Raw genomic sequence first — 15,044 nt, 5'->3', positions numbered from 1 at the left:
ATCGGGAAACATCTCGTCCGCACTGTCTTATCAGTGGCACGTATCTTCCCTTTGATGTGAATGCGAAAGACCTACTCCTGGCGGGATCATGTCCGATCCGATCATTGTATCATTTTTGATACGCGCGCTTGATACTGAAATCTTTTTCACAGGCCACCTATGGTATAGTCCATCCACGGTAACCTCCTACTTTTTTAAACGAACCTTTGAAAAAACACACCAGGATGCAGCATGTTTGGTTCGTTTGCAAAAATACTTTCCATCATATGCATATTAAACATGCATTAACACTAAATTACCGTATAATGATGTTAAATAAAATTTTACAAAAAAAGTAACTATCTATGTACAATATTATTAATATTAATGATCTCGCATGTGTGTAAATGAAACAGTGAGAGAAGTGGTGTGTTGGCAATGATTAGAACGAAATAGTTCCATAGCCAAAATATATATTTTTTGACTTTCCGCGTGTATTTAAGAATTTGTTTGGGTATTTGTTAAGTTTGAACATTTTTTTAAATCTCTGGTGAAATAAAAACGTTATGTTAGCGGTAAAAAAATATTACGTGCCGAAACCGTGGTCGCGCATTAATAATGTTAATAGTCACTTGTTTGTTTTCTCTTTCAGCCGCTTTCAGCAGCTCTTTAAGCAGTCTGCAGTCTGTACGCCATTTTGCAGTGTGTTTTAATATATTACTGACCGTGAAATAACGTACAGTTTGTGTTTCAGGATTTTGTGTTAATATTGTGTATTTTAACTTTGTTATATTATTTATTATCTACTATTGTAATGATGGAATTTGTTATCGTTTTGATATTTTGTGTGGTTCTTGTGATTGCTGTAATGGTAATTGGTTCCGGGATGGGGAAAGCTACTTCGTCGCAGCGTCAGATGGACATCATTAACGTCGCTCAGAACTTATATCTTTTAATTAGGAAAGGCGACTTGAAGAAATGTGACGTTACGCAGACGACCGCGTTTCTTCTCAACATCGCAAAGTCAACTGTTCTCAAGTAAGTAGGCTTTTTTCGTTTTCATGCACGTAAAAAAAATATCGACTGTGTCCTAAGTATTGTCGGCCTGTGTTTTAACTCACGAGGTTTTTTGTGTTTTATTTCCAATTTATATTTTTTGGTGTGCGACAACACCGCCATGTGGCGTCTCTGTTGAAAACTTAACCTAAAATCATATTAGGCCTACTCAGGTCCTAACAATAACAATATAGGCACTTTCAAGTATTTTTATGGGTGTGATACACGTTTGTTTATAACGATGTTTATAAACTTTATGATAGGTTTAACTATAACATAAGGGAGTGATTTTATAATTTGCATTTAATTAGTTTTTCATCTGTTTGGGAGATCACAAAATAAATAAAAAAACACTTCATTAATTTCGTGGACAAAGTCTGTCATGTTTCCATTTAGTGACCACAAAGCAAATATTTGTGACAAAATGCCATATTTGGAACACTGCCTAACTGCGTATTGTGAACGGGTCCCCGGAAAAGTGTTATGACAAATGTTTTTTTTTTTTTGGTTAGGTACTACAAGAAAGACATTGAAGAAGTTTCAACACCAGGAAAAAAGAGGAAAAAAAGGCCACAGGAAGGAAAGTCACTTGACACAGTCGACGATTTCACAGTAAATGCAATCAGGAATGCAATTTACAGGATGTACGCTGAAGGTAAAAATTTGATACTGAAGAGTAGTTTCAATATCACTGGGGTAGGCCCTACTTAATTGTATTCATTTCATATATCCATATGCAGATTGACCGGTTCAGTTTTTTTCCCGATATCATCTGTCCTTTAAAAATACTTAACATTTTTGGGTGGTTTGTTAGGTTTCTTTATTGATATGGTATTGATATATAGAATATTGTGCAACATATGAAATAGGTACACGTCCTTTTAAGGTTAGGTTAAAGATAGAAAGAAAATTGTTACATTCTAAAACTACAAGTAATGTTTATATCGTTATACACAGTATACATATTAAATAACCTCAACTTTTATGATGTATCAGAAGGTTAAATAATGACTATTTCCAGTATCAATAATATCCAGTTGTGCGCTTTAGCAGTAATTGGTTACAAATTAGTGAGTTGTGGTCTAAGCAAGCATGGTTATTAAAAAAAAATTGGGATACTTATTGGCTAAATTGTACTGTGTGGCAGGGTCCAGTACAATATATATTATATTGCAAAATAGTGTCATGCCCCGCCTAACCCTTTAGAAAATATAGGGGTATTGTTATTTTATAAACAATAGGCCTACTTCATTGTAATGAAGTATCATATGAAAACACAACTTAGCCAGACAAACTGTGTGTTAGTGTATGAAGTAACAGAAGGTTATAAAACAGTAAAAGTTTAGTATCGCGTATCCGATTCGATACATTGATCCTGATCGCATGATCCTGCAAATATTGATCCTGTGATTGATGATGCTTGCTTTTCTAATTTATTACGTTTAAAAATCCTGTACAAAACCAAAACTAAAAACCTGTGATGTAGTAATGAGTTATGATTTAAAGTTGAATAATAATGAAAATATATATGTTTTATTAAACTTATGATAATTATTCTTGCTATACCACAATATTTGATTATGTTCAGGATCTTTGATCTGAATAAATGAAAAAAAGCATGCACCACACGATCAATAGGATGTACAGGTTCATGCATAAAGATCTAGGGATCACATGGGATACACGATACAAAACATTTACCTACAACACAGTGTAGAGCTTGTAACTTATTGATTGCTAAATTGAATGCTGAAATACTAATGGGTAAATATTTACTTGGGCGGTATTTCCGAAAAAAAATGTTAAAAATCCGAAAATACCTTTATTTTATGCTCTTCAACTTCCTCTTTTCATTAAAAGTGGCGGAGATAAGAAATTCCAAATACTTTAGAAGATATCGAATTTTTAAATTTCATCATATGTAGTTGAGCGGTATTTGCGAAAATAAATGTTAAAAATCCGAAAATACCTTTATCATATGCTCTTCAACTTCCTCTTTTCATTAAAAGCGGCGGAGATAAGAAATTCCAAATACTTTAGGAGATATCAAATTTTTTAATTTAATATTTTAAAACTAAAATGGTCGATTAAGTCAGGTCAGTTACATTATAAATACTTTCAAACTAAGGTGATATTAAAAATAATGTGAATTAATTTTAATTATTCTTTAGTTTTAAATTATTTATAATGTAACTGACCTTACCTAACAAACCCGTAACAAAGGATGTACAGTAACAACTCACGTAAATTTTTTTGTTACTTATTACTTGGGCAACAATATCAAAATAACAAATAAGACTTTAAAATTAGAAACGTTAAAAACTCACCTAAGTTGGAGGCGGTAATTAAACACCGTTTTAAACAATAATTGAACTAAATAATCACGTATTAGTTCATTTGAATTCTGGCCTATCACGAACAAAAACGTGACATCATTATCCAATAAAAAAAATAGATACTCGTACGTAAACAAGAAACAATGGTGCACGCACGCCACAGGAATGCGCTGGTTTTGTGCTGAAATTTAAAAATTCGATATCTCCTAAAGTATTTGGAATTTCTAATCTCCGCCGATTTTAATGAAAAGAGGAAGTTGAAGAGCATAAAATAAAGGTATTTTCGGATTTTTAACTTTTGTTTTCGGAAATACCGCCCAAGTAAATATTTACCATTAATTTAAAAGTATTTTTGAAATGTAAGTTTATTAAAACTATTTAATAAATGTAAATTGTGCACTTAAATTATCTTCTACGGGGTTGTGGTTTCGCTTAGTTTTGTGTACCTCTGTTATTTCATGTATTGTTAATGTATGCAATAAATTTACAGGTTTGAATGTTACAGTCGACACCATTTTGAAAGAAATCAGGGAAAGACAAATAGATTATTATGGTGGAAGATCAAGTCTTCATAAATTGTTAAAGAAGATGGGATTTTCATGGAAAACTGTTGATGGACGAAAAGCTTTGATAGAGAATGAAAACATAGTATTGCAGCGAATAGATTTCTTGAGAAAGTATAAAGAAGAAAAAGAAAGAGGTGCCAATTTCATATTTGTTGATGAAACATGGATTTTCCAGAGAGGCAAGGCATTAATTTATTTGAAAATTTGTTCTGTGGTCCAATACAAAGTATTTCATTTCCATTTCATATATTTTTCAGGAACTGTATCAAAGTCATGGCAGGACAAGAGTCTACAATCTGCGAAGAGACGTACTGTTGGAGATGGTAAAAGGTTTATTGTTGTTAATGCTGGAGGGCGCACTGGCTTTGTGCCAGGAGCAGGATTACTTTTTGTTTCAGGTCAGAAGACTGCAGACTACCATGGCGAGATGAATGGGGAAACTTTCTTGATGTGGTTTGAAGACATGTTGGTGCATCTTGAGGAACCCAGTGTCATCATAATGGACAATGCTTCATATCACAGCACCCAGGTATGTGCAATGGTAAAGCAGTGTCTTTTTATTGCTCAAATTGTAATGTGAAAAATTTACATGTGTTTATTATTGTGTATAAGTACGAATATTCGAGACTAATACATTTTGCCAGCAATAATTGTTATCTTAATAGTATGCCTACACTACATTTTTATAAACTATAATGTTTGAGCTGAAATTGATTACACACACACACACACACACACAGATATATATATATATATATATATATATATATATATAATGTAATTGAATTACATTGTAGTGCAAACTAATTTAGTAGAGGGTTTGAAATACCAAATAAAATTTTTTTATTGCAAACAGCATTTGAAAATGACATAATTACTTGTTTGGTAAAAGGACCCACTTTATGAATGCTCTGTTGCCCTACTTAATAAATTAAAATAATATTTTCAAAAAAATTTCTAGTCACTAAACTAACATGCTTTGTTAAATTTAGAAATTCATTACGACAATATGCCAAAACACATGTTTGCTTTGCATAAGTACAGTAGAACCCTGTTATAATTTGTTTTTAAGGGGCTACAAGAAAAAAAAACATAAGCAGGAAATTCAATTTAGTACTTTTTAGTGTGGATTTATTGCCAATGGACTCAACAAGCTGCATAAAGATATATTTGATGCTCCAATTTGCTTGTAGCAAGCCAAAAACAATTTTTCTTTAACATCATGGTGCTTCCAGCTTCTATCTGCTTTGTCTTTACTTACACATTGTCTCATTGCTGTAAAATTGTCATATTTCTGTATAATTGTCATAATTCACGACAGTGTTTACAGTGGAAATGCTTAAGTCCAGTTCTTTTGCCACTTGAACATGTGATTTAAGTGAATACATTTGAAAACACACAGAATGGCTTAAAATTTATGAATTTATTTGTTTTCCAAGGGTGTCAACAGGCAGTTAACTGCTAACATACACATATACATAGACAGTATAGACAAAGGCTTTTAATTTTTTTCGTCTTCTAAAATTTTATGAAGTGAACATTACAAGCACGAAACGCATAATTTGTGAAACATTATATCCAGGAATTAAATACATTGTCCTTATAGGGAAAATATTGGACTTGAAAAATAATACATTATAGGCAGGAAAACTTTATAAGCAGTAAAATTGTAACAGGGTTCTACTGTCATGAATTCTTATCAGCTACTTGAGTATTTAGTTAAATGTTGGCACAACGTAGGTTGAGAAAACACCTACAACGAACTGGACCAAGGCTGCACTGATCGCGTGGCTGGAGAAGAATGGGATAAAACATGAAAATAATTTGTTGAAAGTGGAGCTGCTGAGAATAGCTAAACAAAACAAGCCCCGAATACGGTATATTATTTCGTTTTTTTTACAGCATTTCTTTAAAAGTGAGATAGTTGCAAAAATTACGTATACACCTTGTTCTAACACACTTTTCAGATATGAGGTAGACGAGTTGGCTCGTAACTATGGCCACGAAATTCTACGACTCCCACCCTATCACTGCCACTATAATGCAATCGAACTAGTTTGGGCTCAATGTAAACACCATTACAATAGTAACGTGGGGCGGGCCAAGAGATTTGACAATGATGCAGTTGCAGCCATCTGGAAAGAGGCTCTTGATGCTTCCACACCAGAGAGGTATTTTCATGTTGCATGACCAATGGGGTATTCCTTTTGAAGTAGAAATTGTTTTATTTTCCTGTAGAACATTCCTCAAGCTTCAGCAAAACCCTTACCATACATTTTTACATAATACGTAAGTATTGTTGCCTAGCAGCCTGGTCCTACCATTCCTTTTGATAACTTTGTGTGCTAGTGTGTGTATAGTGTGATTATCATTTTGTGTATATTCATATACCAGTAATACAGCTTTAAAACAATTGGTAAAAATAAGTGGTTTGAATTTGTGTAGTTGTCGTTTTGAAAATGTGTTGCATGTATGTGTTTGTGTTCATGTTTGTGTTTGTGTTTGTAATTTTATTCCCATGTGATTCATACATATCTGTGTAGTTTCTAGATCTAACAGTGGTGACTTATTTGCAAGGTTTTTTTTTTTTTTTGTAATTGCAGTCCATTTGCAATTGTTTCATTTCCATAAATAGTTTTGTATTTATTAGTAATTGTGATATTACTTTCTGTTATGCTTAATCTTGTGTCAATGACTTTAAAGTTATGGTGGGTTCAGTGCTGTAGGCAGATTTCAATATTCAGATAAAATTTCAACGTAGAGAATTTTGAATATTTTCATCTAGCGAACTTGAATAGGTATTTACACATGTAGTTCTTGCACATTAGTATTTTCAAAAGTTATGTTATTATAGTGAAATACATATACAGTAAATCATCAAAACTATTCAAAAAATTAAATTTTCGCTATATCTCACTGTTTTTGTCTGGGACAAATTTTAACCAAAAACAAACACAAAACTTATGAAATAAATATTTTATCATATGCATTCTAAGCCTTTATTGATAACATATATAATATTTACAGCTTTATTATATCTTGAATAAACCACTATAATTTTTTTTTTTCAGATAACATAAAACAAAACATGTTACTTCAAGTATTAAATAATAGCTTTGATAGTTGAGGAAAACACATTAAACGAGTTTTGTTGTGTTTAAAAATACTTTCTTGTGGAGTGAGTTCAAAATTGTATGTAATAAAGAGCATGCCATGCATTGTTTACTATGCCGTTTTGACAGAAACAAACATATTTTGTTATAGAGTGGTTTTTGCTATAAACAGGTCATTTATATAGAGGTTTTACTGTATACATTAATTTTTTTAGATGGGCGAGGTGTGTGGATCACGTGGAGAAGCTAATTCAAGCAGACTGGGAGAGAGAAGTCCACATAGACAGCGGCACCATTCCTCCACTCATCATCCACCTCGGCGAGGATAGTTCAAGTGAAGACAGTGACAGCGAAGAATTTGAGGTTACGACACAGCAAGTAGATGGAGACAGTGAAGTACTGGCAGTTCCTCTTGATGATTTACCCGGGTGTTCTTATTGAGGTCTGTATGTAATAAACACCTGGGCAACTGTAAGTATTGGGGTTTGAAACATTTTTTTTTTTCTTTTATGCATTCCCATGAAGTATGTTGATTACTGGAACTTTATGTATTAACTTTATATTACACGTATTATGAAATGAATATTAAATTTCATTTCTGGATTCGTATAGGTGTATGTGAAACATTTTATTTTGTTGTGTGTCTTCATTTTTCAGTGAACTTACTTGGAAAACAAAAAGCCAGTCCCCATCCAGGGCCACAAATAAATAATGCATATAAGTGGTATAGAAATTACTGTCAATTCTTCACCACAATTTTACTGTTCATAAAATTATGATTTTGTCTAATAAGTATACTCAGGAAAATGTATATAACCATATTTTTATTTGTGGCCTTAACCGGCAAAATGGTAGGGGTTTATTAAATAAAAGAAGAAAATTCATTTTTAAATGTTTTCATCTGAATTTGTTAATTTTATTAAACCTTCAATCCTTAGTCTTTTCCAGATTGCTTAGATGGACAGCCATATGTATAATTTACAATACTTTTTTTTTCAGATGCAGAAAACTGTGTTGAACTGTACTAAATGATGATATTTATTGCTTACATAAATGTTGTAAATTTATATATTCTCCTAAAAATTTACTTTAAATTATATGTTATTTCTTTAGCTAACAAACTTATTTTTTAATATTTTTACCATTGGGTATCATAAATCATGTTATGAACATATGCATGTATACTTAGATCATATTCAAATTACTTTTATATATATATATATATACATACATACACACATTGTTTTGACAGCTGGTGATTGTAAACAAACCATTTGACATTTGTCACATGGCAATGTTTTTGTTTACATACGGCGGAAGGATACATAGTGACATTAAAGTAGATCCGGTGAAAAGCAGGGCTTCAGAAAAGTAGGAGGTTACCGTGGATGGACTATACAGATACGGTGAGCTGATACAAATGTGGTCGCGGCTGGGGCCTTATAGGAGGGCTGGGCGCAACCACCCAAGAAGAGTCTTTTATTTTTCGGTATTTTTTTGTCAAACAAAGTACAGTAGGCAACATCTGGACGGAATCCTTCTCGCGACTGGCCCGTGTCTTCTACACAGCTTGCTGCACGTTGCATTTACACCGCAATCTTGTCCGTCCGTATGGTTCGACATCTCAACGGGTGGAACGTCGCGTTCTTTATGCTCGTCTATTACAGGCCTTTTAATAATGTCCTCAAAAACGTGTTGCAAGTGCTTAAGGGGCCCGCCTACCTGGGCACACATACGGTGTGCAGAGCTTCAGGAAAAACAACGCGATTTCAAAACTACTCAAGATAACCGAGTGGGGCCTATTTACGAATAGCATTTAAGAGTTCGCTGAGGGCCGAAAAGTACTTTTAATTTCGGATTAAGTTTTTAAACTGTATTTTTAGAAGCGTTAAAATGCCTAAAACGCGTGTTTTCAGAGTAATTTTTAGACATAAAAAGAGTCAGTACATATTCTTGAAAGCACTTAAGGGGCTTGCATAACACCTTTATCTTCATTTCTCCGCCATATAATGTTACGGTCACCGCTCAAATTTCACAGTTATCCTGTGACGACGTGACGAATGCGCGCCAGTTCAGAGCCTTGCGCTTAGAGGCTATACCGCGCTGGAAGCACCAGCGAGCGTCGCGCTTATCATCCCGCCTCACTAACACACATACACCCCTGACGAGGCGGGCCCCTTAACCGTAAGGGGTCCGTCTAGTCGGGTGTATGTGTGTTAGTGAGGTGGGATGATAAGCGCGACGCTCACTGGTGCTTCTTGCGCTGTGTCGCCTCTCACCGCAAGGCAATCTTCTCGTCACAGGAAAACTGTGAAATTTGAGCAGTGGCCGTAACATTATATGAAGGAGAAATGAAGATAAAGGTGTAATGCAAGTTCCTTAAGTGCTTTCAAGAATTTTGTACCCGTTGTTTTACGCCTAAAAATTACTCCGAAAAAAAAACCTTTTAGCCATTTTCACTCTTCTAAAAACACAGTTTCAAAACTTACTCCTAAATTAAAAGTACTTTTTGGCCGTCGGCGAATTATTAAATGATTTTCGTAAACAGACCCCACTCATATATATGTAGTAGTTTTGAAATCGCGTAGTTTTTCCTGAAGCACTGCGCACCGTGTGTGTGCCCAGGTAGGCGAGGCCCGTAACAATGTATGAGGTATTTATTTACCTTACATCGAAACTAGACCAAAAGTCCTATGAATTTACCCTTTTTTTATGAAAATATTTAAGAGAGATACGATGGATTCGTTCGTAGTTTAGTTTATTTCCGAAAAGTTTATCACACACGCCGGCAGGTTGGCGTCGCGACGTACAGCTGTCGTCGTATGTACCGCGTACACTGTACGGCGTGGCAGCTGTTCCTTTGTTGGTGTATAACATCGTAGCTCTCGGTATGCAACATTCGATGGAAGTAATTTCGTGAATGCAACGGAAGTAATGGAACGGAAGTGTGTAACAACCACGGTGCTTCCATCTGTGGCGGATGGCGCGAACTAAAGTTCACTAAGCCAAAGGGAAACACTACAGTATTAACTGTTTAATGAATTTTAACAAGGTGGGTACTTTTAGTAAATTCCATGTCGGAAATCAGACCCAAGGCCGGGTTTTAGTATTTTTTTCAAGTCTTTTTCTTTTTTATTGAAGCTGTTTCATTATATAGTTTGAAAATTCGCTTTGCAAATGGAATGATTCTATTGTCGACGTAGTTACTCCGGCAGAGAATTTTAGCCGGGTGCGAAAACTACGTGTGATTCGCGTCCATAAATGGATTTGAAAACACAATCTTCGTATATGTATCACGCTCGGCATTATTTTTAAGAGTTCTACTTAAATTTAGTATCCGAGTTTCCTATTATAAGTGTATTTGCAACAAACCACGTGAATTTGCTTTTTACCGAGGTTAGATGTTACACATATCTGACTAGTACTGAAAAACTCACTCACATTTCATTTCCTGCGGACAGCCGTGTGCATCCGCTGCCACGAGGTCGGAGGAGTTCACAGACACGGGATTGTCGCGAGGTTCCAGCTGTTGGGTTGGCAGGCCTGCTTCTGCCGCCAGACGATGTGTCGATGCCCTGTGTGAATACTGCGCGAGCTGTCTTACCTCTTTTCTCGTGGACGCTATTCCCGGCGGTGTCATACTCGGATTTATTGCAAGTGTGAAACGTGGCGAACGTGACCGTGAACCGCCCACCTGGGCACACATGCGGTGTGCAGCTTCGGATTAAAAAAAAATTAAAAACGGTTCAAGATATCTGAGTGGTATCTGTTCATGAAAATCATTTAAGAATACGCTGAGGGTGAATTAGTAGTTATGTTACTGTATTTAGTTTTTAAAGTGTATTTTAGTAGAGTGAAAATGGTTTTAACGCGTGTTTTAAGAATAATTTACAGTCGTGAAACACACTGTATAGATTCTTGAAAGCATCCAAGGGACTTGCATTACACCCTAATCTTCATTTCTCCGTCATACAATGTTATGGTTACCGCTCACATATCATAGTTTTCCCGTGCACGACGAGAAGACTGCGCGAAAGTTCAAAGCCTTGCCCTTAGAATCGACACCGCGCTAGAAGCACCAGCGCACCAGCGAGCGTCGCACTTGTCATCCTGCCTCACTAACACAGATACACAATGACTAGGCGGGTTCCTTAACACGGCTGAGACAAGTGTCTTCACATTTGTTTTCGGGTTTGCTATTTACCCGGAACAGAAGTACAATAGCTATACAGGTACGTGCATAATGCTTTGGGGGAGCGGGAAGACTTGTGCGTAAAGGCGATGCTACACTATTTTCGCCCTTGATGCTTCTTGCACTCGTACACGCAAAACGTAATTCTTATTAGGTAGGCTACTGTTCGAAAAATTGACTTTATTCGTGTTGACTTATTAAGAACATTGCTTTTCGACTGTTTCGTTGTTGTTGATCACTTCATTAATTCACTTTGTGTGCTGGATGTCGTTACAAACGTGGAAATGTGCCATAACCTAACCCTGGGGTGTCGGGAAGGAATCTGTGATGGCGTGCAGTGAGTTCTCGCCCCTTGCAGTGGCAGAGTGGCAGACTAAAGTCGGGATGAACGCGGCATGCGAACCAGCTGGCGAAAAGGGGCTGTGCTTGTCGTCGGGCGCGCGCGTGTGCTGTTCGCGGGACAAGGCCGCGCGTTGTGCCGCGCGCCCGTGCGACCACGGCTCAGCACTGGGCAGTGGCACTAGCCTCCGGCCTCCACAGTGGTCGGGTACTGTGACCTTACGATCAAGGACACAGTCGATTGTCTGGTTAGTTTGGTGAGCTGAGGCTTTTAACGGCTTGTCCGATTGCGATTGGAGGAGTGTATCTCCTCCTGGATGCACATCCTCTTGTTGGTTGTGGATGATACTGGGACTAGGAGACCTGGGAAGGTTCAGCCAGCTTGTGATGGGTGTAATGGCTAGTACCTACAATGGGTTGGTGCTGGCTGGAGGCTTGGTCAGCCGAAGGTTCAGCGCCGTCCCCACATAGGAACGTGTCTGATTGGTAGTGCCACTACCCAGTCTATTAAAAAGCGCAGGACTGTTAGAGTGACTGTTGCTATCCATTTCTACCTTAAGGTGCTTATACTAGGATCCATCTATGCTAATCTCGGCGGGCAAAGATAGCCCGATAACATGTCCATGCTCGTACTCACACGCCAAGTTGATTTGTTTTCATTGTTCTTTCACCAATATTTTCAACAGATATTTACTCAGCGTGATATGATTGATGTAAGAAGTCGCGCAAGTGATAATATTGCAAACACTTGAGCGACTTTTTACACCCACTTTATAACACTTAGAAATATATGTTGAAAATATTTGTGACATAACAACAAATAGAAGCTACGTATTGTATTAAATCTACAGAAATACCCCGTAACTAATAGTAATAACTAGAGTAGTATAGGAAAGTATGTCCTGGGACACGGGTTCTGGGTGAGGAGCCGAGGAGCCGACCGCCATCTTTGATTCTGGTGTCACGGCGGCCATCTTGGATGACCGTGACCTTTGACCTTGACCTTTGACCCGGCAGCCATTTTGGGTTCTCCAACATGTATCCGCCATCTTCAAATCGAGCGCTCCACTCACTTATGCCGCAATTTTCGTCACGCCCGCATATTGTTAGTTTTCTGTTCCGCTGGAGGCCGCCATCTTGGATACCGTCGACTTTGTTTCTGCTGTTTGTTCCTAGAGAGCGCCAGCGTCGCTCGGTCTTATCACATAAGGTCGATGTTCCATTACCTACGAGAGCTAATATGGTCCTTATCGACATATTAAATTTAATTATTTATGCAAAATACATTGGAAGTGCTGTTATTCGAACCATCGTAGCGCTGACCTCTAGGTTGGAAAACATACGCCTTTGACCGCATGGCTATCGAGACATTTACCAGACTGAGAATTAAATAAGTTAGGTATATATAAAAATAAGATGCATATTTGGACTTTTAATTATTTTTAATTTTTACCCGTTAGAGTAGATCAATCATTTATTATTACTGAGGTGCATGCCATCTTGAAAATTGGACTCCATCTTGGAATTGTGTAATTATTTAGCTAGAAATTCGGGAAAAATTCCAAAATTCGTTAAATAGATTTGTAATCAATATACTTATTGATCCGATCAGATCTTTTCCTTGGTTCGATCCCTGGGCGATGCAAAACATTTCAATAAATCATTTTCAAAATCCGAAAAGAGGCTTAAAATCCTCTACTACCAGCCTCCAGTAAGCCATTTTGATTAACATTTTGGTAATTTGTATTTATTGACCTAAAAATTTGAGAAAAATTCCAAAATTCACCGAAAAAATCACTTATTAATTCACATATTGAATCAATGGATTCCTGTCCTCGGTTTGATTCTTGACCAGAGGCAAGTATAACCAAATATTAAATAAATTTTATATTCTGTTTTCCATTACCTTTCGCGGAGTTTATTAATCATTCACCCTACGAAAAAAAAAATCAAGACAATATACCTACTTGTCCGACGAATTAAATACGTTGTCGATAAGCCTAAATTGAAAGTAGTTTTTCGATACTTAGAATAACCTCTAAACAGTTCATGTACAAAGCCATACATATAGACCAAGCGTCTTCGGACTGCGAGACCGGGTCATGAACAATGGCAGATGTATAGGCTAGACATTTCCAAACCTCATGGCCTTCTTCGTCGTTAGCTTATTACAGTAAATTAAACCAATGTAATTTACAAGAATACCAAGAATCACTGAAAAATGATTTATCAAGACAAAGAGGTTTTGGACTAGTAAACATTCAGAGATACTACAGATTTTAATACGCGCAATCAACAAAAAGGAAGCACATTTGGAAGCACAATCATCAAAAAGGAACCACATTTGGAACCACATTCAACGAAAACGGAAGCACAATCAATGAAAAGGAAGCACAATCAATGAAAAGGAAGCACAATCGGAAGCACAACCAACGAATAATAAAGCACAATCGGAAGCACAATCGACAAAAAGGAAGCACATTTGGAAGCACAATCATCGAAAAGCAGTGGCGTAGCGTGGGTGGGGCGGAGGGGGCGGCCCGCCCCGGGCGGCAACCCGCGGGGGCGGGTCGCCGGTGAAGCGGGTTGAGATCTGATCTATGATTCATCCATTACATGTGTCAGACACACTATAATGTTCCATTTTTATCTAAAATTTTGCGCACCAACTATTTTTTAATATTTATTTAAAAGAAAAACTGCGAAATCACTGACAGAGCTCTTTATAACGTTTGTTTGTTTACATACGAACGGCAACATCGCATCACGCCGCGCCGCCCGGCGCGCGCGAGCCGAGTTGAGCGGCACTCCTTATTATGTTAATTACTCATACAAAATCTTTTGTTTCACGCGTCGGCCCGTGTCGATGCCTCTCTTTCGCACTCATTGAATTTAGTACTACGCATTGTACTGTAAAGTTTGACCTTAACCCAGGGCAAACCAAACAACTTCCGCAAACCGGGACACAGTAAAACTCCTATATTATTATTATTATTATTTATTTATTGTTTACAAAAGTTACAATATTTCTTGCATTAGTCTCGCAAAACCTATTCACCTAGGTTTGTCTGCGAGTACGGAGTCACACTCGTACATTAAATCTTATTTTATAATACACTTAAAATTGCTCTAATAGCTGTTTGAACATTGATTATTGTTTAAAAAGTATGGAGTATATTAACATAAATTACATTGAGTTAAGGTACATCTTTTTAAGTTTACGACTGAATTTTGTCCTGCTACTTGAATTTAAAACTTTAATAGGGGATGTTTTGTAAATCTAGTAGTAGTCTAGGAATATTTTTTGTTTGTTTTTGGATATCTTGATTATTTATGGTACCTGTCATACAAAGAAAACATAATTTTTCATTTAGCTCAAAAATGGCGCCAACGATTTTTCTCAAATTTCTCGTCATTTTATCTTTCAATAACATCTATAACATGGCTTACTCAGTCAGTTTTT

The 15,044-nt window shown here is 36.6% G+C and overlaps 2 protein-coding genes across 10 annotated transcripts in view; both read left to right on the top strand.

The window, feature by feature from the left end:
• Window positions 1-15,044, top strand: part of LOC134542652 (myocardin-related transcription factor B) — a 315,861-nt gene that overhangs the window by 170,723 nt on the left and 130,094 nt on the right. The gene's annotated exons all lie outside the window — the stretch shown is intronic.
• On the top strand, window positions 356-9,215 carry LOC134542631 (uncharacterized). 5 transcript variants are annotated; one of them, XM_063387057.1, is made up of 6 exons: window positions 384-1,017; window positions 1,548-1,690; window positions 3,862-4,116; window positions 4,195-4,260; window positions 4,336-4,466; window positions 7,266-8,470. In XM_063387057.1, exons 1-6 carry the CDS (start codon window positions 794-796, stop codon window positions 7,377-7,379), a joined length of 933 nt encoding a protein of 310 aa, XP_063243127.1. In that variant the 5' UTR covers window positions 384-793; the 3' UTR covers window positions 7,380-8,470. The 5 variants fall into 5 exon arrangements, 4 of the variants coding, with proteins under 4 accessions (XP_063243102.1, XP_063243117.1, XP_063243111.1 ...); XM_063387047.1 differs by having other exon boundaries at window positions 358-1,017; window positions 4,195-4,466; window positions 7,266-9,215; XM_063387041.1 differs by having other exon boundaries at window positions 359-1,017; window positions 3,862-4,260; window positions 7,266-9,215.

This window comes from Bacillus rossius, chromosome 1 (genome assembly GCF_032445375.1).
Source record: "Bacillus rossius redtenbacheri isolate Brsri chromosome 1, Brsri_v3, whole genome shotgun sequence".
In the NCBI taxonomy this organism is placed as follows: Eukaryota; Metazoa; Arthropoda; class Insecta; order Phasmatodea; family Bacillidae; genus Bacillus; species Bacillus rossius.
The sequence above is the reverse complement of the archived record's forward strand: the minus strand, read 5'-3'. Positions and strand labels throughout refer to the sequence as shown.

What these genes read in the sequence shown, in the direction of transcription:
- LOC134542631 (XM_063387032.1), top strand. Translation starts at nt 794, where the DNA reads ATGATGGAATTTGTTATCGTTTTGATATTTTGTGTGGTTCTTGTGATT. An exon ending in GCAAAGTCAACTGTTCTCAA is followed by an intron (nt 1,018 to 1,547) that starts GTAAGTAGGCTT and finishes TTTTTTGGTTAG; the next exon opens with GTACTACAAGAAAGACATTG. An exon ending in TTACAGGATGTACGCTGAAG is followed by an intron (nt 1,691 to 3,861) that starts GTAAAAATTTGA and finishes ATAAATTTACAG; the next exon opens with GTTTGAATGTTACAGTCGAC.